Source organism: Balaenoptera borealis, assembly GCF_965194805.1.
Source record: "Balaenoptera borealis genome assembly, chromosome: 1".
NCBI classification, from domain to species: domain Eukaryota; kingdom Metazoa; phylum Chordata; class Mammalia; order Artiodactyla; family Balaenopteridae; genus Balaenoptera; species Balaenoptera borealis.
In genome coordinates, this window is record NC_138860.1 from 158,792,024 (window position 1) to 158,815,441 (window position 23,418).

The window sequence follows — 23,418 nt, forward strand, 5'->3', positions numbered from 1 at the left end:
AGAGCTTTCTGTGGACAAGACTCGGGTGGGAGTGGGGGTGGTGGATGCCTTCTTAGTCTTCAGCTCATCTTGGTGCCAAGACCTTTGACTCTGGCGTGAGGAAGCAGCTGGGAAATACTGCGGCAGTTTGTCTGGCAGGGTTGTAGTCAGAACTTACCCCTTGGTTCTGGGAGAACCTGGTGGGCCTAATGTCATTTTGTATGTATACATAGAGCACTTGGGCAGCATCTGATCTGGAAAATGACAGGTGTTTGCTCTGTGACACTATAGCATGACAGAGACTACAGGCCCATCTGGCCTCCCCACTTTCAACTGGGAGACAAAACCCAGTAGTAATGATCTGTAGATAAGCACAATGCACATCTTGCAGAGTTTGTATATAAGGGTTTATATTATAAAACAATGTCCTATAAGTGTAAAAGTATATATATATATATATATTTTTTTTTTAATTTTTATTTATTTATTTATTTATTTATTTATGGCTGTGTTGGGTCTTCGTTTCTGTGCGAGGGCTTTCTCCAGTTGCGGCAAGTGGGGGCCACTCTTCATCACGGTGCGCGGGCCTCTCACTATCACTGCCTGTCTTGTTGCAGAGCACAGGCTCCAGATGCGCAGGCTCAGTAATTGTGGCTCATGGGCTTAGTTGCTCCGTGGCATGTGGGATCTTCCCAGACCAGGGCTCGAACCCATGTCCCCTGCATTGGCAGGCAGATTCTCAACCACTGCGCCGCCAGGGAAGCCCCGTAAAAGTATATTTTTACATGTGTTGAGATTATGTTGCAAGTAACTTAAGTAGCATCTGTTTACAAACAGCATGTCACAAATGAACTGTCACCACACCAACTAATTTTGAGTGGGTTGTGTATACATCTGGCTACTGCAATAGGAATACTTAAACCATAATGCATTTCTCAAAGTCTCAGTCATTGGAAAGTTACAGACCAAGAATAACGTTAATGCAGATATGCAGTTCTACATATTGTGAGGTCAACCCTCCAATCCAAAACAAAGCTGATAATGATAGAGCTAAAGGTAATTTATTTTTTAAAAAAGTAAGAATAGCAGCATGACTAACTCCACACAAGGCTGATAATTCACTGCTCTGTAAGACGCCTTCCTGCAAATAGTGGGGATTCCAGCTCTTGGCACATACAGGAGTTTTGCCAGGTCGCCAGGGGTTCAGGGAAGCCAGGCCTCCTAGAGGAACTCTGAAGCAGAGATTTTTACTAGTCTTCATGCCATTTTACTTTCCAAATGCCAGATTTTAGTCACCTTCAATTAGAATGTTGCTAGTAAGAAGCCTGCTGTTGGACCTGAAAAGGAAAGGTAATGAAATTAGTTATCATTTGCCCATAACAACTGAAAAAGGACATGTGATTTTGCAACTGTCCAAGGCTCATGGGGGCAGCCTCGTGCTCCACTGTGGGGCTGTGGAGCTAAAGAGGTCTGTGTTTGCTCGATGGTATCAACTGATACTGAAGATGGTTGTGTATTTTTCATAGCTAATCTGTAGCTTTGGGGCTGCTGCTTTTGGAGACGCAGTCTGTCGCGGTCCCTTTGGGCTGCCATAACAAAAGACTGGGTGATTTATAAACAACAAACACTTATTTCGCACAGTTTTGGAGGGTAGAAGTCCAAGATCAGGGTGCCAGCATGGTCTGGTGAGGACCCTATTCCAGGTCTCAGGTCCTCATAGGGCCAAAGGGCAAGGGAGCTCTCTCAGGCCTCTTTTATAAACATATTACAGGCATCCCTCAGAGATACTGTGGGTTCCGTTCGAGACCACAATAAAGTGAATAATGCAGTAAAGCGAGTCACAATTTTTTGGTTCCCCAGTGCATATAAAAGTTAGGTTTACACTATACTGTAGTCTATTAAGTGTGCAATAGCATTATGTCTAGAAAACACAATGTATATGCCTTAATTAAAAAATACTTTATTGCTAAAAAATGCTAACAATTTTCTGAGCCTTCAGCGAGTTGTAATCTTGTTGCAGGTGGAGGGTCTTGCCTCGATGTTGTTGGCTGCCGACTGGTCAGGGTGGTGGTCGCTGAAGCTTGGGGTGGCCGTGGCAGTTTCTTAAAATAAGACAATGACGTCTGCATCAATTAACTCTTTCTTTCCCTTGAACACTTAGAGGCCGTTGTAGAGTTATTAATTGGTCTGATTTCAATATTGTTGTGTCTCAGGGAAACCCAAGGAGAGAAGGAGAGACAGGAGACTGGCCGGTCAGTGGAGCAGTCAGAACACACAACATTGATCGATTAAGTTCACCATCTTAGATAGGCGCAGTTCGAGGTGCCCCCAAATAATAACAATAGTAACATCAAAGATCGCTGATCACAGATCACCATAACAAATATAATAATAATGAAAAAGTTTGAAATGTGAGAATTACCAAAATGTGACACAGAGACATGAAGTGAGCAAATGGTGTTGGAAAAGTGGCACCGATAGACTTGCTTCATGCAGGGTTACCACACACCTTCAATCTGTAAGAAATGCAATATCTGAGAAGCATGATAAAGCAAAGCATGATAAAATGAGGTATGCCTGTAATTTCACCCTCATGATCTAATTATCCCAAAGGCCTACACCTCCTAATACCATCACATTGGGCATTCGGATTTCTACGTATGAATGTTGGGCGGGGGGTAGGGATAAACATTCAGACCATAGAGTAGTCCTTATCTAGGAGCAGGTTAATGAGACCAAGGTTTTAGCCCTTGTCTCTATGTAACAGTTGTCAGACTAGCGCTGGGCTGCTGGCCACATTTTGTGTAGCATTAGTCTAATGGGGTAACAGACAAAGAGGGTTGGGGGATAGATGGCTGAAGTCAAAACCGAGGTCTGAATTTGAGAGTTACAGGTATCCCCCACTTTTTCTCTTTTATGAGAGACCTGCCTTAGTATCTGTTTTTGCTGACCAAAAGAAATCCGAGGAGGATTCACGATTTTATGAAAAAAGGTGAAAAGCAAAAATAGCATTCAGCGTTTGTTTTGCAGGGAATTTTTATAGAGGCAGCTTGCACCCTGAGCAGCTAGAGTTGTAGACTGCCAAGCTCCTTCCCCGGAAACTATACTCAGCATCTCAGCATCAAGCCCCCAGAGCTCTGAACTGCGTTTGTGAGCATCTGTGCTTAATCTCGATTTATTTTGTGCACCTGTTAGCGAGATGCATCCTAAGGTAACTGCTTCTTGGCTTTATGCCATTTCAGCTTAAAGGTTTCACAGGAACACTCTATTTTCCGATAGTGGGGAGACCCGTAGAGCATTTCTGGGTTATGGCAGAGTCTATGGGGTCGCTGTGGGAGTGGCAAGGAGGTGAAGGCCGCAGGAGACGAGGAAGTCCAACAAGGGTTTGGAAGGGTCATCTGTAAGGATATGCTCCTTTTCCCCCTTATCATTCAGAACACACTGTATCTTTACATAGATGCAGGCATTATTTATCTACATAGGCATTTATTTATCTACATAAATTAATCAGAATTCTTCTGAAAGGGAGATATGTCCCCCTTCTCTATCACTTATCTATCTAGTCAATTATTTGTTTTATAACACCATGCACTCATGGATATTTATTTCATATTTTGGGTTATAATCCAATACTACTTTATTTATTTTGTTGCTCAATTGTTCCAGCTTTGGCTGTTGGTAGTGCTTTCAGTTGGCTCCTGTGTTCCTTTGACATTTTCCCACCAATGTAGGGTTTTTTATTGTTGTTGTTGTTATTTGTTTGTTCTTTACCACTTCCTTACTTCCTGACTCTAACAAGATGCTCCAGGCTCATGTTGCGTGTTTCCTGCTCCAGTCCTAGAATGAGCCATCTCTCCAAGGAGCCCTGTTTTGTTTTTTTTTTTTAATTTTATTTGAGAATGATATTAGAAACCAAAATCTGGGTGCCAAGTGTGCTTACTGCTACTGGGGTATTATTGCTTCTAGGCCCTCTCAGCGGATAGAGCAAAGAAATATGTGTTTATACCAACTCGTGCATATATACATATCTATAAATATTTCTATATATAGCAATTTGTATTTATAGTAAACTAAACATCAGTTCATAAGGATGTCCCCAACTCTAATCCATTACCACATGGGGCAGGAGCAGTGCTTTTTATCTTAGACCCATCCTCTCCCTGACCAAACACAACATTCATCCCTATTATTTAATTTTTTAAAAGCATATTTTTAGAAATGAATCATATCTGATAGTGAGAGCTTATCCATAGTTAGAACTAAATGTACATTATGAAAATGATAAAAGGTTAACACATGATTATCAGTGAATTCACCTCAAGTATCAGATTTCTAAAAACGCTACTTAAAGGAGTTTTCTCCTGGTAAGAATAGCCAGGAAAACTCTGAAATAGAAGATCAATGAAGGGTGTTCCAGTCCTATCAGAAAGTAAAATGTAGTAGATTGTATTTTCCCCAATTGGCCACAGTATCTTCTCCCATTCCACCTGTTTTTCTTACAATGTGACCTTGATATTTGTCCCACTGAGAGATGGGGTCATTTCTCCTCTCCTTGGGTTTGGATGAGATTGACCCACTTGTAATAAAATGATTGCAGAGAATATGATGCTGCCGGGGTCAGAAAGATAAGGCAGCTTCTAGTTTGTTCTTGGAAGCATTTGCACTATAACTCTAGCTGCCATGTAAACAGTCTGTCTTTTCTGAAGCCACCATGCTGTGAGGAAGTGTGAACTAGCTCACACAGAGAGACCACATGAAGAAACCTTGAAGCTGCATGGTGAGAAAGGGACGCCTGACCAGCACCCAGTTGCTCCAGCTCCTCCCCTCCGACACTTCCAGTTCTGGTTAGTTTCTGATAACCGAACGAGCCCGAACCACCCAGCCAACACTTTCCCAAATTCCTGACCTACAGAGACTGTGAGATATAATAAAACAATTGTTGTTTTGAATGACTAAGTTTTGGGGTGATTTATTTCACATCAATATTTTCCAAGACATAAAACATATTCTATATAAAGTCTCAATAATTAAAACAATGTGTTACCGGCATACAAATAGACCAATAGAAGAGAAAATCCAGAAATGGACCCAAATACAAACAGGAAATTAGTATGCATAAAAAGTGGCATTTTGAATCAGTGGGAAAAGTTGTTTCTTTTTAATAAATGACGTTGCAACAACAGGTAACTGTCTGAAAAAATAAAGTTGGATCTATACTTTACATAATATATCAAAATAAACTCCAAATGGGTCTAAGATTTAAACATAAAAAAATAAGGGCTTCCTTGGTGGCGCAGTGGTTGAGAATCTGCCTGCCAATGCAGGGGACACGGGTTCAAGCCCTGGTCTGGGAAGATCCCACATGCCGCGGAGCAACTAGGTCCGTGAGCCACAACTACTGAGCCTGCGCGTTTGGAGCTTGTGCTCCGCAACAAGAGAGGCTGTGACAGTGAGAGGCCCGCGCACCGCGATGAAGAGTGGACCCCGCTCGCCGCAACTAGAGGAAGCCCTCGCACAGAAACGAAGACCCAACACAGCCAAAAATAAATAAGTTAATTACTTAATAAAAAAAAAAAACTTGATGTGCTTAAAAATAGCTTTAAAAAAAAAAAAAAAAAACCCACAAAAGAACCAGAAGAAAACATGGGTAAATTCTCTTATAACTTTGGATTGGGTTACCTTTCTAACTAAGCTTTAAAATCCACAGACCTTAAAAGAAAAGATTAATCAAATTTACTAAATATAAAAGAAACTGAAAGGCAAAAATAAGAGACAAATGTCAAAAATATTTGTAACTCATCATTACAGATTAGAAATCAATAAGGACACATAAAATCCAGTATATGAATGGGCAAAGATTATGAAAAAGATAACACGTTAACACACAATTTCGTGATTATGAAAGTTTATAGAGGGCTTCCCTGGTGGAGCAGTGGTTAAGAATCTGCCTAGGGGACACTGGTTCGAGTCCTGGTCCGGGAAGACCCCACATGCCGCGGAGCAACTAAGCCCGTGTGCCACAACTACTGAGCCTATGCTCTAGAGCCCACGAGCCACAAGTACTGAGCCCGCGTGCCACAACTACTGAAGTCCGTGTGTGTAGAGCCCGTGCTCCACAACAAGAGAAGCCACCGCAATGAGAAGCCCGCGCACTGCAACAAAGAGTAGCCCCTGCTTGCCGCAACTAGAGAAAGCCCGCGCGCAGCAATGAAGACCCAAGGCAGCCAAAAATAATAAATAAATACATAAATACATAAATAAAATTTATTTAAAAAAATGGTTGGAGAAACTCTCTAAGTCTATATACTGATTTTAAAAAGCTCTCCAAGACACACTATCTAGTAAGTGAAAAAAACATGATGCAGAACAGTGTGCATAGTATGTTGGACTTTGCCTAAGAAAGGAGAAAATAAGAATATATATTCACACTTCTTGCATCTTCATAAGGAAACTGGAAAGATACAATAGAAATTAATACAAGTATGTTATTACTTGGGGTGAGAAGAATAAGGTAGATAGGAACGGGGGGGGGGTGGCAGTGAGCACTTTCACTGTATATCTTATCTTTTTCTGATCTCTGACTCATATTACCTTTTTGAGAATAAAATAAAATTAATTTGAAATAATGGCAATTCAGCTCCTCATATTTATTTCCCTGGTTTAAAAAAAGGCAAAAAGCATTCTACCACTCCTGAGAGAACTCAGGAGCATGAATGTCTGGTTGTGGTATTAAGTACTGTTTTGGAGGGAGTGCTCAGCGGCAAACCCGTCAAAACATAATTTTCTTGATTATTCTTTTATTTTAGGAGAGTAAAGGCCCATTGCCTGTGGTCACCCCAGTGGGCTGGGTTCACCTTTATCCAGTGACCCTCATGTTTAAGAGGGACAGAAAAGCTGGTTTCTCCAAGCTGCATTAGCCTCCCTTAACAGGTGGCTCAGACAACAAACTGATTTATAACAATTCCATGGTCTTAGCTTGCAGGTAAATATTTGTGGAAACATTTGATAGGCTCTTTTGAAAATACCCATGAATTCGATTTAATGTTATATGTAGACAAGTTCCACTGTCTTCTTGCAGAAATGGTGGTGGAATTGAGACCCATCTGGGTGAAATTGTTATGCAGATTATGCACACACACAAAAAAACTGCTTGTGAAATTTAGAGCTGGGTGAACAGAGGGGAAGAAAATTAGTCTCTGCAAGCTGCCCCTCAAAATTGACACCAAGGCCATCTAAATAAGGTTGCTAACTTGGTCCTCTTCTAAATAACAGAGAGACTCCTCCCAAGGAAACTTGCCTGACAAGCGTGGGTTACCTGGGTGTCCATACAATTATTTTTCAAAATAAACAGAGTGAGAGTTCCATCTTTGCTTCTTGGATTTAAGTCAAGCTATTACGTATAAACTGTGTAAAGTCAGTATGTGAAGCTGAATGCTGCTTTGTTTTCCTCAGTGATTTTAAAGGAAATGGGTAGTTCCAATATGCCCCCCACCCTATTACATTCCTAAAGCATGCCCCTGTGTCTTGGCTCCTAGAATATTTTGAAAAATATTTAAGATATTTCTTTGTTATGTGCAACCCCAAATGCCGGTGTCTGTCTATTCCATAAGTGCTTTAACTCTCTCTATTGTTCATCACAATTGCTTTTTGAAGCCCCAAGTAAAATGTTGCCCAAAAAACATTAAGAAATTTTCTTTTTTTGAAATAAGCAACACATTAACCCAATTCCTAAGTCCTGTCTTTGCTTGAAAAATGTTGATCAGCAAAGAAAAAAAAAAAAGTAATTGTTTTCAGGTTTGTTTGTCTTTTTTAGGGTAAATAGGTGGTAACAATTGTACTTTCACTTCACTTCAGCAACAACTAAAGCCATATTGTCAATTCAAAAACAGTTTTTGCTGTTCTTCCAGGAAATAACTCTATAGTGAGAGGAAGTTTGTCAGCAAATGCTTTTGGAACATCAGGCTGGGGCTGGATTCCTGAAGTTAGCAAGTGAGGGAGCGTGTGTGTTTGCACTCTGGGCTGAAAAGATGTGCCAGGTGTTTGTGACAAGCTGTGATGAGGACTGTAGATTACTTGGAATCCATTGTGTTCTTTTCCCTTGTTGGAAAAAGAAAGCTTCTGAAAACAAGCCCTTATTTAAAGGAAGCTGCAGTTAATCCAACAAGGCTTGGATGAAGTCCCTTTTATACAAACTGCTTGACAAAGGCCATTTGGCCCCGAGGAACCCTGTGAGGCCAGAAGCTGGTATCAACACCCCAAAGAGGGTTCAGATAGTTCAAAGCTCAGGACCTTCTTAAAGCATAACAGACTTTTATCGACCTTGGTTAGAATGAAATTACCCAGTACTGCAAGCAGAGGTCTTACATAGAATGCCAACAAACCCCATTAGAATGACTAACAGTTACTGAACATTTACAGGTGTCAGGAAAAGGTACTGACGCCTCCTCATGGGCTCCCCACCTCTTGAGGCAGGTTTCATTGTGATTATCCCCATTTTACAGATGAGGAAACTGATGCTTCCTAAGGGTGTTAAGTGGTGGAGCTCAGCTTTGACCCCCAGACAATTGGATCCACAACCAGAGAGCTTAACTCCGCATTGGGCCTGCTAAATGGTCCTGCCTAGATAGCAAGCAGGGTAAAAGTCTTTTCCAGCATTCACAGGGGGTGGCTACCATCTGCATGTGTCACCTCCAAAGTCTTACAAATGATTTTAAAAAGCCAACCCTTATGTACTCAGAAAGCATTAGAGGTTTTATTCCAGAAAAATAATTTGCTCATCTCCGTGCTGTGTCATGATTGAGTGGGGGCCATTTAAAAGGCAAGCGTGGGCCGGCAGAGATGGGCAGGCATGAATTTTCAGGGCGTCTTGCCTTTAAGGTACACCAGGTCCTTGCTTCACCCCCAGATCACTCTGAAATCCTAGAACCACTAGCACCTGACACAAATGACTCATTGTCCTTGGCCTCAAAAAACAGCAAGCCTACTTAGAATACAAAGCACATTTTATGGGAGTAAACTGCCACCACCGGCCATAGACACACCTTCCTTCCTGCAGGATCCATATCCTGGCTGAAGAGCGGGGATGGCTTCCTGGCTGCTCAATCTCACTTCAAATGTTATTTGAGGATAAGGAGTAGTGATGACGCAAGCCCGTTAGCTCTCATGATTCATTCACCAATGTCATAGAGATGTCCCACCCTTTTCTTAACCCTTTGTCCCTGAAGGCATGTTGGTGCTCCATCCTTGCCCACACCCTGAGGAAGGGACGCTTGTTCTGATTGGGGCATCGGAGTGGGTGTGTGTGCCATAGCACGCAGGAGTGGGCTTCCTGTTCCCGTGGGAAGAAATGCCTTTTCCCAGGCATGAGTGGTGCTGGCCACGAGAGGATTTCCACTCAGGAATGCTCCAACACTCCTGGGGTCTCAGGTGGGACCTACTTTCCTCCTTTCCAGACCCCAGGAGAAAGTGAGAATGTGGAAGAGATGACTATTCCCACTGCAGGGAACCCAGGGAGGCAGGGCTGGGGGGGGGCAGCCTGCTGGGGCCACTCTGTCCAGCTGTTCTGCCACCTCTGGCCACTGGCCTGGGCGTGACATCCCTCGGGAGAGGGTATGGTCATCCTCTGCCAGGTCTGCTGAGTTCTGTTCCCCCCAGATCCAGTTACCCAAGAGATAACTGACCACAGGGTGCCACAGATGGCTACCTCATCACACTGGGCACCTGTGATGTCCAATTATAAATCCGGAGTGGCAAGTTGGAGCTGGTGGCTTGGGAGGAAGTTGTCCCGTGAACCTGGATGTTGGATGTGAACCATCTGAGGTAATTATACTGGAGTTTCAGGGTGCTTTGACTGGGATAGAGGAGGTTTAGCAAGCTCTCCCTCAGGGCTTTGCGGAATACCATGGCCCCAGACAGGCTGGTCTGCCTTGAGCAAGTTAGGAAACCGTAGAAGCTGTGATGTCTAAGCGTTTCCCTAGTTTCAGGTGTAGGTCTGGGAAGCGCCACTGGGAATATATCCTTTGACCTTACTTCAGTGATGACCAGGTCAGAGAGCTTGTTTTCACCAAGTCTCAAGCCCAGTCCCCGCTGGGATTACATCAGGCATGCTCTGAATGCTGGGGCACGTCCAGGAGGTCAGCGTTGGCAGAACAGGAGCAGGGAACAGCCAGCCTCCAGGGAAGATGGGGGTTGAATGAAGGAGGAAGAGGGCAGGATGGTGCTACCTCCACCGCTGGGAGGCTGGACACGACTGGGAGCAGGAAATGGGCAGCCACCCTTCAGAGGCTTGCAAAGAAGAAGAGGTGCTCTACCTAATCAAAGGGGTACCTGTTTACAATAGAATAGAGGTTCCTGCACACACAGTGTGCAGGAACTGGTGTGTTAACACCAGTTCTTAACCCCAAGAGAGCAAGTGAGACCCCTGGAATTCCAACCATTCATTCATTCGACAAGTTTTTATTGAGCCCTTACTCCCTGCCAAGCCTGTGAGCATATTTGTGACTGGGTGTGCAAATGCATTTTGTTTTTCTCATCAGCTGCTTTTTTTTTTTCTTTTAAAGAGACAGCCTTTATTTTAAGGATTTTACATTGAAGACTCAAAAAAGTGGCAGGTTTTTGGAACTTACCGATCTGTATTTAAAAGGAACTGTTGACAAAGATTCACAGGAAATAATCTGAACCAGTGGGAAAATACAGTTAATACTACTGAAACCTACTAAAATAATTCCAGGACATATGGTTTATCGAACATAATGATACCTCTAAATGCTGTCACTGATATGAAACTGATTGCTTCTTACTTTTCTAAGCACACAGTGGTATAATGAACAATATTCAATCACTTCTGTTCTTTCCTGAATATATAAAAATTAAAATACCAATTTAAAAACTAATATATTCTTTGCTTTAAATGTTTCTTACAGATACAATTTCAATATTTTCATTCAATAGTGATGTGGTTTAAGGGATTTTTCATTCAGGAGTCAAACAACAATCTACCGAAAAGGAACTGATAGTCTATAGGCTCATCGTGCAAATAAAGAGTTCAGGAATGCAGCAACTGACGTTTCTAAAATACAAAACAGACAAAATTCTTAGAAGATACATACAATAAGCTCTACTAAGCAGCTGGCCACAGAACTAGAACATTTGATAATTTTACTGGTGATTTCAATAGGACTCCAGATGTTTCTAAACTCAACTTGAACTCTCATCTTAGGCTTTGTATTTTGCTTTTCTAGTTTCACTGATGACACAAACATGATTCAAATCCCTGAAGTATTCATTATAGTCAAGGGCATATCCTACAACAAACTTGCTTGGAATTTCAAATGCAACAAAGTCTGGTCTATATCCAACACTTTGAGGGGTCCTTTTCACCAGCAAACTTGCAACCTTGACCATCTTTGGATTATGCTGTTCGACCAAGGGAAGCAAGGTTTGCATTGTTTTGTCAGTGTCAATGATATCTTCAACAATCAAGATATTCTTTCCAGTCAAAGTTGAGAGATCATCTCCACCAATTACCTTTTTAAAAAAATTATTTATTTATTTATTTATTTATTTGGCTGCGTTGGGTCTTCGCTGCTGCACGCGGGCTTTCTCTAGTTGCAGAGAGCGGGAGCTACTCTTTGTTATGGTGCGTGGGCTTCTCATTGAGGTGGCTTCTCTTGTTGTGGAGCACAGGCTCTAGGCGCTTGGGCCTCAGTAGTTGTGGCATGCGGGCTTAGTAGTTGTGGCTCGTGGGCTCTAGAGCGCAGGCTCAGTAGTTGTGGCACACGGGCTTAGTTGCTCTGTGGCATGTGGGATCTTCCCGGACCAGGGCTCAAACCCGTGTGCCCTGCACTGGCAGGCGGATTCTTAACCACTGTGCCACCAGGGAAGTCTCTCCACCAATTACTTTTATGTCACCTGTTGACTGGTCATTACAGTAGCTCTTCAGTCTGATAATCTACCGTCATAGGAATGGATCTATCGCTATTTCTGTTCAGTGCTTTGATGTAATCCAGCAGGTCAGCAAAGAATTTATAGCCCCCCTTGAGCACACAAAGGGCCAGGATGTGATGGCCTCCCATCTCCTCAATCACATCTCGAGCAAGCCGTTCAGTCCTGTCCATAATTAGTCCATGAGGAATAAACACCTTTTCCAAATCCTCAGCATAATGATTAGGTATACAAAATAAATCCAGGTCATAAACTGGTTCATTATCACTAATCACGACGGTGGGGCTGCAGGTCACCCTAACGGAGCTGGCTGGTGTGTGGGCTGAGGGCAGTCGGGGCTCTCATCAGCTTCTTAAAGGGGACGCAACTACCCCAAGGCTAAGAGCCCTGGGTCTGCCACAGGGAGGGGTTGGGTGAGGTGGAGGAGGAAGTAGGTGCAGGCTGGGGACCAGGACACCTCGTTCTTTTGCTTGCTCAGCATTCATTCCTGGTTCTTCTAATAGCAGCACCCCAAGTCTCCTTTGGGAAATATAAGCAAATCTTTGAAAAGCAGTGATTGCTATCTGTCACTTCAAATGATTGTGAGGAATGGAACACCTTGATAGTGTTACTCATAGGAGCAGTGGGGATGTATCTGGAAACGTGCTGGACCTAGAGGCAGAAGACCTGGGTTCAAATTCTGCCTCTGCCTCTGTACTCATAGAGCTGTTAGCACATAATCATTGGACCTCTGATTCAGCAGGTTGAGTTGATATGTTTCAGGTAATAGTAAAACCACCACTGGTCTGTAAACCCTACCTCAGGACCACTCCATGGTTCATGTCCTAGGGCTTGTCTGTATCCCCTGGGTAACCTCCATTTCTGTATGCCGTCATCTGCCCACCACCTTCTGTGTTTTCAACTTTCTCTAGTATGTCAGTAATCACTCCTAAAATCTATCAATCCTACCACTTTTTCAGGTTTCCTCACCCCTCCCCGACCCCATCCTCACTTCCCTCTTTACCTGGCCTGATTGTCTGGGCCATCATGTCAACCACTGCCTTACCTACAGCTCAGCCCTCTTGCCCCTCTCTGGCTTTATCAGACTTGCCTGGCAAGGCCCCAATCCTGATTAAATTCCAGGCTCCATCTTCTCCCCACCTGCACACTTGGAGTGGCTGGAAAACAAAACATTCAGCCACCCTCACTGATATCACTTTAAATTCATGCCGCTCACCTCAAGGGGGTCCTGATGCTGCCTGGCAAGCCTACCACACTCCACTCTCTCTCCAAAGCCCCAGGATGATGAACCTGCACCTTCTCTTCTCTCCTCGAACCCCAGCACCCGCTCCCCACTCTTCACTCTCAGCTGATGACACTGCTTCCTATTTCTCTGGAAAGACAGAAGCCATGGGAAGAAAACTCCTTAAGGCTCATATCACTCACCTGACCCTCCTCCTTCCTCAGAGGGAACCTCCCTGCTCCTGCTCAAAGCCAGCCCTCCACCTGTGCGCTCAACCCCACACCCCTCGATGCCATTAAGGACTTCCCACCCCCACTGTTCCTGCTCTCTTCCTTCTGCATCATCAGTTTCCTCCCTCTCCTGGATTATTCTGACCAGCATACACACGTGGTCTAAAAGCTCCTAGCCTTGAAAAAATCCTTCCTTAATCCCACACTCGCCTCCCATGTCGGCCCCATTTCTCTGCTTCTTTTATAGCAAAATTCCTTGAAGGCATTGTTTCTACTTCCTCTGCTCCCATACCCATGCATCGCTTGGTTGGGCCTTTGTCCCTGACAAATCAGTGACATTGTCCTTGTCAAGGTCACCAGTGATGGCTACACGGCCAAATTCAATGTCAATTTTCAGTTCGTGTTGTCTTAGTTGACCTAGCCTCAGCATTTGGCATAGTTGGTGAAGCCCTTGCCCTTGAAGCGCTTTCTTCTCTGACCTCCAGGGCACCTCCCTCGCCTGTCTGACTCTCACCACGCAGGCCGCTCCCCAGCCTCTTTTCCTGCTTCTCCTCCACTCCCTGACCTCTGCTGCCCGAGTGCTCCAGGGCTCAGCCCTCAGCCCTCTTCTCTTTCTGCACTTCTCTTTGGGGCCTCACCTAGATGACCAGCTTTAAAAAACCATCCACTTTTTACTGGTTCCTCAATTTATATTTCTAGCCCTTACCTTCTGCTGCCTTCAGGCTAGTTTATGCTATTGCCTACTTAGTATGTTACTCTACTCGGATGAATCACGGGCATCTCACAAGTAACATGTCCAAAACTGAGGTACAGATTGCCTTTCCAAAGCTGTCCCCTCCGCAGTCTCCCACAACTCCATCCTTCTAGTTGCTCAGGTCAAAACTTTGGAGTTATTCTTGCTCCCTTTCTTTTTCTCAAACCCCATATCCAGTCAGCAAATCGTGCTGACTTCACCTTCAAAGTACATCCAGAATCTGAGCACTTCTCCCTGTTTCTGCCTGACCACCCTGATGCCACATTCCCCTTCTCCGGGATGATAGCAACGGCTCCCTAACTGGCCGCCCCACTTCTGCTTTGGCCTCTTCTAGTCCATTCTTCACACAGAAGCCGAAGAAGGCCAGTCCTTTGGTCCCCGACTCCGATCATCAGTGGCTTCCCATCATCTCACGGAGGGAAGGACCCAGTGCAGCGCCACCTGAGCTGGCTCTGAACAGGCCTCTCATGCAGCTCCTCCCATCTCTCCCCACTTACTGAACCCTATCCAGCTGGCCTCCTTTCTGTTGCTTGAACAAGCCATGCTCTTGCTTCTCCATCTTTGTTCTGGCTGTTCCCTCTTTCTGAAATGTTCTTCTCCCAGGTATTGGCATGGTTGCTCACTCACTCTTATTCAGATCTCAGCTCAAACATCCCCCCTTCAGTGAGTCCCCCCCTTTTCCGACTAACTAATATAAAATTGCAGCCCCGGGACTTCCCTGGTGCTCCAGTGGATAAGACTCTGCACTCCCAATGCAGGGGTCCCAGGTTCGATCCCTGGTTGGGGAAATAGATCCTGCATGCATGCTGCAACTAAGAGCCCACATGCTGCAACTAAGAAGTCCACATGCCGCAACTAAAGATGCTGCATGCCGCAATGAAGATCCCGGGTGCTGCAACTAAGACCCAGCACAGCCAAAATAAATAATAAATAAATAAATATTTTTAAAAAAGACTGTCACCCATAGAAGTCAAAGCTATTAAAAAAGAAAAAAATAGCAGCCCCTTCCACAACTTCATCACTCGAAGCTATTTTACTTTCTTCATAGCACTAACCATTATCTGAAATAATCGTATTTATTTCTTTACTTGTGTATTGTCAACCTTCACCACCAGAATGAAAGCTGTATGGTGGCAGGAACTCTCCCCAGCAGCTAGCACAGAGCCTACCACGTGGTTGCCAGGTCTGCCATAGAAGGTTGTGAAGGTTGTTCACTGCACCAGAGCTCCTGGCTGATGGGCCGGTGGGTGCCAGTATCCAGTCTGCTCTCTGCTCTCCATGCTGTGGGGCATCTAGCAGGTGGCCTTTTGCTATTTTGCAATGCTTGCCATATGGGCTGGCTGTGGCTCTGTGGTGGGCATTTAGTAAGTATTCATTGAATAAATGGCTGACTAATGGATGGGTAGACCTTTACTTGTTTTCTTCTGTGGGACTTCACTCAAATTACCTTCTCATGGCCTCATTTTATTCATCTGTTAAGGAAATAATTAACATCTATCTCATAGTACAGTCAGGAGGATTAAATGAAATAATTCATTAAAAAGCTGGCCCAAATCTGATTACATTTGTAGGACATATCCAGAATAGGCAAATCCATAGAGACAGAGAGCAGATTAGAGGTTGCTGGAGGCTGGGGAGGGGGAAATGAGGAGTGATTGCTGAATGAGTGGGGAGAATCCTTTTGGTGTGAAGAATATGTTTTAGAACTACATAGAGTGATGGTTGCACAACATTCTGAATGTACTAAATGCCACTAAATTGTGCACTTAAATTGACTGATGTGGTGAATTTTTTGTTATGTGAACTAGGTTATGCTATGTGAATACCTCAATTAAAACAACAACGACAACAACAAAACCACCTGGCACAGTGCCCAGGACATGGTAGGTGCTCAATGAATATCTTTTGAATCCTGTGATTTCCTTTTGCTTCAAAATCAAACCCAAACCCTAAAACTTCCTAGGCTCTTCACTGCCCCATCCAGGATAATCTCCACTTTCCTCTCATTTATTTCAGGAGTATTTATTGTTGTCATTTTAGATATTAGGGATTTGAAGGGGAACAAGACAGACACAGACCCTACCTCCAGAGTTTACAGGCTCATAGGGCACTCTGACAAGTAAAGAGAAAATCACAATGCTGTGTGGTCAGGGCTATGGGGGAGAAGGGCCAGGGTCTTCAGGGGGCACAGAGCGGGGAGGAGGGATCCAAACTAGGGTGCATCTAGATAAAGAGGACCTAAGTTGGGGCCCATGTGATGGGAGGAACAGTCAGCCAAGTGGGAGGTGGACATGTGGGGGGAGAGGATGAAGGTTAAGGTTGGAGGAAAGCAGGGGTCCCAGGAAGAGCGCATGCAAAGCCTGGGAGATGAGAGCATGGTGGGTTCTAGGAATAGGGAACAGTTTGGTGTGACTGCAGCAGAGAGTGTGAGGTGTAGGTGGGAGAGTTAGGAAGGGGCCATTGGCGGTAGGAGTTCAGACTGGGAGCCAAGATCTTCAAGGTCCTGCATGAACTGGCCTCCACTTTCCAGCCACAGTTCTACCGTGCCCCACTTGCAAGCCCTGGCAGCAGCCCTCGCTCCGCTGTGCCCTGCGGGTTCCTGTGAACTCCTGTGCCAGCATGGCTTAGCTCATGGAACCCTTTTTCCCTTAGATATTTACTGAGAGCCTGCCCTGCGGCAGGTGCTGGGAACCCAGAGACTGTCAAACTTGTTTCCACCCTGGGAGAGCTCCCCTGCTAGTCTAGTTGGGGAGGCAGCACAGGAAGAAACAATTACAAGATCGTGAAAGCAATGCTGTGACAGACGGTGCTCTGGGGATGGAGGAGGCGGGGCTTGCCAGGTGGAGGCGGGGCTTGCCAGGGTGGAGGCGGGGCTTGCTGGGCTAGACGGAGGGCTCTGGGAACGTGACTCCATGAGGGTCTGAAAGGACAAGGAGGCACTCGGCCTGGGGAAGAGGAGTAAGGCAAAAGGTAGAGGTTCAGAGCCTAGCTTTGTGGGGTCACAGGATCCTTGAGATCCAGATAGAGGCTTGTACCTTGTCCAGGTAAACACACATACACACAATAACCCCCCAAGGGCACATACACACTCCTCAAAAGGCCTCTGAACTCACACTCTCCGTTGACCTCCACACACACACACACACACACACACACACACACAGACACGCTTACATACACTTTTGCAGGCAGTTTTGCGTCTTCTTGGTCCCTCTGGCTTTGCCTGGAGAATGCCTACCCCCCTCCCCTCTGGTTCCGGCCGGCCGCCTTCACAGGCCGTCCCTCTTCAACTCTGGACTTCGTACCTGTCACCGGAAATTCACTTGTTTATCAGGGCCGCCAGCTTGAGCTGCTGCCTGCTGAAGACTGCCCCCTCCCTGGATCCCAGCGGCACTAACCCCGCAACCGCCCGCGCCCCCGGCACTGGGGGTGGGGGTGACGCCTGCGCCAGAAGGTTCTCCGCAATTCTTGGGAAGATGTAGCATTAGTCCTCCCTATTGGAGGCTCTGCTCTCCGCCCTCACCTGCGGCTTCGGCCCCGCCTGGCTGCTGCGTCCGCAGGTGAGTCAAGCTGCAGTTCTGGCCCGCCCACCTGGCCGGGTCCTGCCGGCTCTAACTGGAAGCTCCTCCGCGGACAGTGCACAGTTCCTACAGGTGGGGAGCAGAGGGAAAGACACTGGGGGGGCCTGGGATGGGGAACCCACAGATCCCCGAGGGCTCTTGGGAGCAGGAAAGGAGCTACAAATCAGGGTGGGGTGCGTGTTTGTCGGTGGAAGAAATGTGACCAGAAGGGGTGGAGTGGCAGTCTGAGGGTGTGTGTGTGTGTGTGTGTGTGTGTGTGTGTCCTTGGGAAGAATTCACAGGGACAGGGCAGGAAGGAAAGGAGTAGGAGTAAAATCTTAAAAATGTCAGGTTGAATTCAACTCATTTCAATTTAACAAAATCCTTTCTGTTTTTTTTTTTTTTAGGACCCAATGCCTAGTGCCGGGCTCGTGGTAGGCACCCAATGAATGTTTGCTGATGAATGGATGAGTGAATGATTTACTCCTCCTTTCTAATGACCCCCCACCTACCCTCCCCCCATATTCACTCATCTCACAAACATGTGTGGAGCGGCTGACTGCTAAGCTCTCTGCCAGCGCCAGGGCGCACGCTATTCGGCCCAGCCCCTGACCAGGGAGCTGCCCATCTAGTAACTGGCCAGGGCAGTGAAGGGGGTGATGAGGGGGGCCCTGGGACAACCTCACAGGCAGGTATGGTCTGATTTGGCCTTGAGGGATGAGGGACTCAAAAAACTGAGGAGGGGGTGGCTGAGAAACAAGAGGGCAAGGCAGGGTGTGTGTGTGAGTGTGTGTGTGTGTGTGTGTGTGTGTAGGTGTGTGTGTGTAGCACGGGGAGGGAACTGGGGGCTGTGTGCTGGATTGCGTGCTGGATTGCGAGGCCTTGAAGGATGTGCTGAGGAATCTGCACGCAGCCTTGCGGGCCTGGGGAACTTGGGCAGGATTTTTAAGCAGGGGAGTAATGGGGTCAGATTTGAGCCATAGGCCCATCACTCTGAGGAATGGATGAGAGCTGAGGAGAGACCAGTTAGGAGGTTATTGCAAGAGTTGAGGTACAAGATGAAGGTGGCTTGGACTGGGGCAGTGGCGGCGGGGCGCAGAGGAGGGGCATAGGCATTCTAGGGATATTGAGAGGAAGAACTCATGGGGCTTGGTGACAATGTGGAGTTGAGGAGGGAGGGCATCATGACAGTATTGATATTAAAGAGTATGGCCAGGTACTCCCCTAAACTAGGTGCTTCTCTCTTAGGTGCTTTCCTAGCCTGGACACTCCTCCCAGGTCCTCCTCTGATTCAGATACCTCCAGCCCCAGCTGTTCCTCCTCCAGGTACTTCTGTAACCCAGATGCTCTTCCTGTAGGTACTCCCCAGAATCAGGTGCTGCTCCCCCAGACACTCCTCTGGCCCAGATGCTCTTCCTCCAGGTATCCTGAGCCTATATGACCTTCCTCCAGATATTCCCTTAATTCAGATGCTCGTCCTTCTCTAGATCCTTCCCAGCCCTAGTGATTCTCAGCCAGATATTTTCCTGATCCAGTTGACTTACATTTGGCTACTGCTAGAATACAGCTCACCGCCGCCCCCTGGGGCAGAGGTGAAAGGACAAGGAATGTGCCTGAAGGGCTGAGGGTAGCGGTGGTGGGTGTGGACGCAGGGCTTCTGACTCAGGAGCAGAGGGGCCAGGCTGTGTCTGGAGCTTCCTGTCCTGGGTGGAGCCCAGCACCGCCCTCCATGCGTGGTCTCCACTTTGCCCATTACCTCCCAGCAGTTGCTGTCGTCCAACCCCTGGAAGCCAGGCCTGCCTCTGCCCCACCTACCATCCTCAGCTTACCAAGCAGGGGAGCAGCCTGGGCTCTGGGCCCTGGCGTCAGAGACCTGGGTTCAAGTCCTGGGACTTTGGCTGAGTTAATTCACCTTTCTGGGCCTCAGAGTCCTCACCTGGAGAGTGGGGATAATGTTTATGCCCACATTACAAGGTTCTGTAAGCACGTTGCCTGTTGACTGAATCATAAGTTGTGCTCAGTAAATTCCAGCATTGAGTTATTTTTCCAGCCACTTCCGGGTGTTCCCTTACAAACAGCCAATTTCCGTGGCTCGGCTTGTTTTTCTCCTGCGGGCAACTGGTTATGGTCAATTGTCCAGTCTCCGGAGTTTGTGCAGCGCCCTCACACAGCTGTGAGTGTGGCCTGGAACATGCGCCCTGTGGCCATCCCTGACATCCAAACGTATGTGTATGTTCCAGGACTCTGTGCCCTGCGGCTGCCTGGCGTCTGGGAGTCTCCTTAGAGCCAGGGCTCTTCTGCCAGAGGCTGAGGCTCACCAGTGTCTTCTGGCCCCTCAATGAGTGAGGCAAACCGAAGTGAGTGATAGTGGGAGGGAGGCTGAGGAGGGGATTGGGTACCCCTTAGATGCTGAGGTTGGGGGGAGGAACTTGCCCCACTCCTCTCAGTTTCACCAGGGAGCCAATCCGGGGCCCCATCCCTAACACTGTCCCTTTCTCTGCAGCCACTGGGGAGCCCTCGGAGCTCCCCACAGCATCCGCCGTATCCCCTGGACTGGGCAGCGGGGCCCGGGCATGGCCTGTGCTGGTAGGGGTCGTGCTGGGGGCTGTGGTCCTTTCTCTCCTCATCGCACTTGCTGCCAAATGCCACCTCTGCCGCAAATACCGTGCCAGCTACCAGCACCGCCCGCTGTCTGGGAGAGGGAAAGGGGTCCGCCCCGAGGTGGGTGAAGATGAGGATGACGATGGCTTCATCGAGGACAATTACATTCACCCTGGGGTTGGTGGGCTGGGGACGGAGGGAAGTAGGGACCACTTCTCCCTCTGAGCCCTCATCTTCGGACCCCCCCACCCCCACCCCTATGCCTGACAGCTTAAGGTCAGCAGATACTTTGTGGGAACCGCAAGCCTCAGGGACTTGGTGGCTAGGGCTTAAGGGCTGACCAGGGGTAGATCAATCCTCCCTTCCTTGACACTAGCCACCAAAGTGACCATGACCCTCTCTTGCTCAGTAACCCTCAATGGCTCCCTCCTGTTCTTGGGATAAAGCCTACCAAGGCCCTGGCTATGAAATCAGGCCTCTGTCAGCCTTTGGTTTCCTTTCCTGCCTTTCCCTACTTTACTCCCTACTTAACCAATTATTTGTTATTCCTCCCCCACCTACCATGCTGTTTCTCCATGGACCTTTGCTCACCCTCTTCCCTTGTCTCCCTGCCCTTCTCTTCTCCCAAGTCCTTTATGACGGTGATGAGAATCCCTGGCCAGTAGACCCCATGGGGCCTGCCTACCTGCCAGCATTTCAAATGTGCCCAGGTGATAACATCTTAGCAGGTGAAAATCATTGTGCCAAGTTTCTTAGGGAGATTTTTTTCCTATCAATCAAGTGGTAATCTAAATAGTTATAATATATTATGTTTTTCACAGATACTAATAAATCTATTTTCATTTTAAATAAAAATAGGAAGAAGTCACTCATTTTTTATTTTCCTGAACTGAAACTTGTGCATAAACATGTCCCTTGTCGCTCAAAGCCATGACAGTGCTCGGACATCCCCTCCCTGGGACACCTTCCCAGAGCCCCTCCCTTCCTTAACACCTGTGAGTTTCCCTACCAGTCTCTTACCACGTTTAATTTTAATCTTTATTACAATTTGCACTAACCCCTTACCGGGCTAGACTGTGAATTCTCTGAGGCCACAGTCTGCGCCTTCTTCTGTGTCCTCAGAGTCTCTCACACGGCAGATGCTAAATAAATATTTGTTGACTTTGTTGAATTCCCGTGGAGTCTACTGTGGAAGACTTTATCAAGAACCTTGGCAGAGAGGAGAAGGACAGAGTCATGGTTGCTGGGGGGGAGTTTGGGGCAAGGGAGGCAGTTTCAAGACGGCAGAGTCTTGAGTTAAGCTTCTTTGGTTGCAAGCAATGGAAAGGAGTTTTGGGGGTGAATTAAAGGGACAGCTGACTCAGGAGGGCAGGAAGCAGGTGGTCCCAGGCGCCTGAGGTCAGGCATGGGACCTCTAGTGCTTTGTCATTTATGGGCACTTACGAGGCTCCATGCCTGGGACTTCCAAACTCTTGATTCTGGGTCTCCAGTATTCAGGTGCTAGAATCTGATTGGCCCAGCTTGAGTCAAGGATCTACTACTGCGGTGCTTCCCTGGTGGCACAGTGGTTGAGAATCCACCTGCCAATGCAGGGGACACGGGTTCGAGCCCTGGTCTGGGAAGATCCCACATGCCGCAGGGCAACTAGGCCCCTGCGCCACAACTACTGAGCCTGCGCGCCACGGCTGCTGAAGCCCGCGTGCCTGGAGCCCGTGCTCCACAAGAGAGGCCACTGCAATGAGAAGCCCGCGCACTGCAACCAGAGACAAGCCCACGCGCAGCAACAAAGACCCAACGCAGCCAAAAAAAAAAAAAAAGAAAAGTATCTACTACTGACCAGTTCTGTCAGTCAGTTCTGTCCCAGTTCTGACCAGTGGGGGCAGGCTCCCGTAGTCCACTTGTGATTTGGGGAGCCCACCTGTTTGTTCCAGGTCAGTCCCAGCCAGAAAAGGGGAAGTCGTCGGGAACCTGGCAGCCACTCACATGTGTCCACCGGATGCAGTGTTAGCCTTTGAGGAAAGAGCCAGCAGAGAAAGAAAGTGAGGGCTGACTAATATAGGGGGGTGCTTGAGGAAAAGGCAGGAGGTCAAGGAGGGTTGCAGTGTAGGGTCCAGGGGGCCCGTGCCAGTGATGAAGCTGAAGAGGGGGATGCTGTGCGTGGGGATGGATTGCAGGGGGGAGACCCAGACATGACTAAGGTGTGGTACAGGGAACAGAGAGATTCCAGAGGTGTGACAGGCAGGGTCACATCTGGAAGGGGTGGGGGGCCGATGGGAGGGGTGGTTGACAGAACTTCTGGCCGCTGGACGTGGGGAGTAGGGAATCAGCGAAGCCACCCTGGTTTCTGACTGGCTGGCTGGGCACTTGAGGAAGAGCAGGTTTCGGGGGAGTGAGGGTTCAATGCTGGACATGGGATTTCCGGGGGAGAGATGCCTGGGGCAGCTGGATTCACAGGGCGAAGGCCGGTTTGTAGATGTGGGCTTGGGAATCATTGACAATAGGGTCCCTGAGTCCCCGGGGGTGAATCAGATCACCAGGGAGGGGGCAGGGTAGCGGAGGCGCTGAGGACTGAGCAGGGAAACACTGGCAAAGGAGGGTTCATCTGCAGAGGAGGATGTGGCAGGAGAGCTTGGCGAGAAGCCGCCAGGGAGGAGGGGAGCCCAACCCCAGCCATTGTTCCTCAGTCCCGAGACAGCTGCCCCCCTCGCAGGCCCGGGAAGGCCCTGTGTGGGCCCCAGCCCGAGACCCCGGAGAGGAGGCTGAGTAGCAGAGCGTGTCCTGGCCTCCGGGGGGGGAGCTGCTGGGAACCCAGGTGGGTCTGTCCCCTGCCCTCATGCGTTCCCAAGGTCCACCTGGAGGGGCTGCCCTGCCTGCAGTTCGGGGTTAGGAAAGAGCTCGGCTGTCCCCGTTTTCACATCTTCCTGGGGACTTGGGTCAGAACCTCTGAGGGATCCAGGAGGAGGTAAGGGCCCAACCCCAGATTAGAAGTCACTTTTCTGAGCCCAGCACCAAGAAGGGTTGGCAGGGAAGGCTTCCTCTCAGAACCTGCTGTGGGTGGCAGGAAACTTGGACCCTGAGAGCAGCCCTGCTGGATTCCCCTGAGGAATGGTTCCCACTGAGCTCTGCATG

The 23,418-nt window shown here is 47.6% G+C and overlaps 1 protein-coding gene, 1 long non-coding RNA gene and 1 pseudogene across 21 annotated transcripts; 1 reads left to right on the forward strand and 2 right to left on the reverse strand.

The window, feature by feature from the left end:
• Nucleotides 1-1,024: 1,024 nt before the first annotated feature.
• LOC309607086 lies at nt 1,025-17,433 on the reverse strand. 5 transcript variants are annotated; one of them, XR_014232244.1, is made up of 5 exons: nt 17,307-17,420; nt 13,139-13,294; nt 10,009-11,047; nt 2,402-2,495; nt 1,025-1,316 (listed from the first exon to the last, which is right to left on the reverse strand). It is a non-coding gene; the product is annotated as an uncharacterized lncRNA (long non-coding RNA). The 5 variants fall into 5 exon arrangements; XR_014232245.1 differs by lacking the exon at nt 13,139-13,294 and having other exon boundaries at nt 17,307-17,418; XR_014232241.1 differs by lacking the exons at nt 10,009-11,047; nt 13,139-13,294 and having other exon boundaries at nt 2,402-2,513; nt 17,307-17,433.
• On the reverse strand, nt 11,054-12,947 carry LOC309610514 (hypoxanthine-guanine phosphoribosyltransferase pseudogene; annotated as a pseudogene). Its single transcript has 3 exons — nt 12,926-12,947; nt 11,879-12,262; nt 11,054-11,505 (listed from the first exon to the last, which is right to left on the reverse strand). The product of its transcript is annotated as a hypoxanthine-guanine phosphoribosyltransferase pseudogene (transcript).
• LOC309607035 (type III endosome membrane protein TEMP) lies at nt 17,315-21,460 on the forward strand. Of its 15 annotated transcripts, none has more exons than XM_082345110.1 (5): nt 17,315-17,688; nt 18,096-18,122; nt 18,937-19,014; nt 19,929-20,045; nt 20,192-21,460. In XM_082345110.1, exons 4-5 carry the CDS (start codon nt 20,027-20,029, stop codon nt 20,512-20,514), a joined length of 342 nt encoding a protein of 113 aa, XP_082201236.1. In that variant the 5' UTR covers nt 17,315-17,688; nt 18,096-18,122; nt 18,937-19,014; nt 19,929-20,026; the 3' UTR covers nt 20,515-21,460. The 15 variants fall into 15 exon arrangements, with proteins under 15 accessions (XP_082201236.1, XP_082201231.1, XP_082201232.1 ...); XM_082345105.1 differs by lacking the exon at nt 18,937-19,014 and adding an exon at nt 19,047-19,110; XM_082345103.1 differs by having other exon boundaries at nt 17,686-17,781.
• The last annotated feature ends 1,958 nt before the right edge of the window (nt 21,461-23,418 follow it).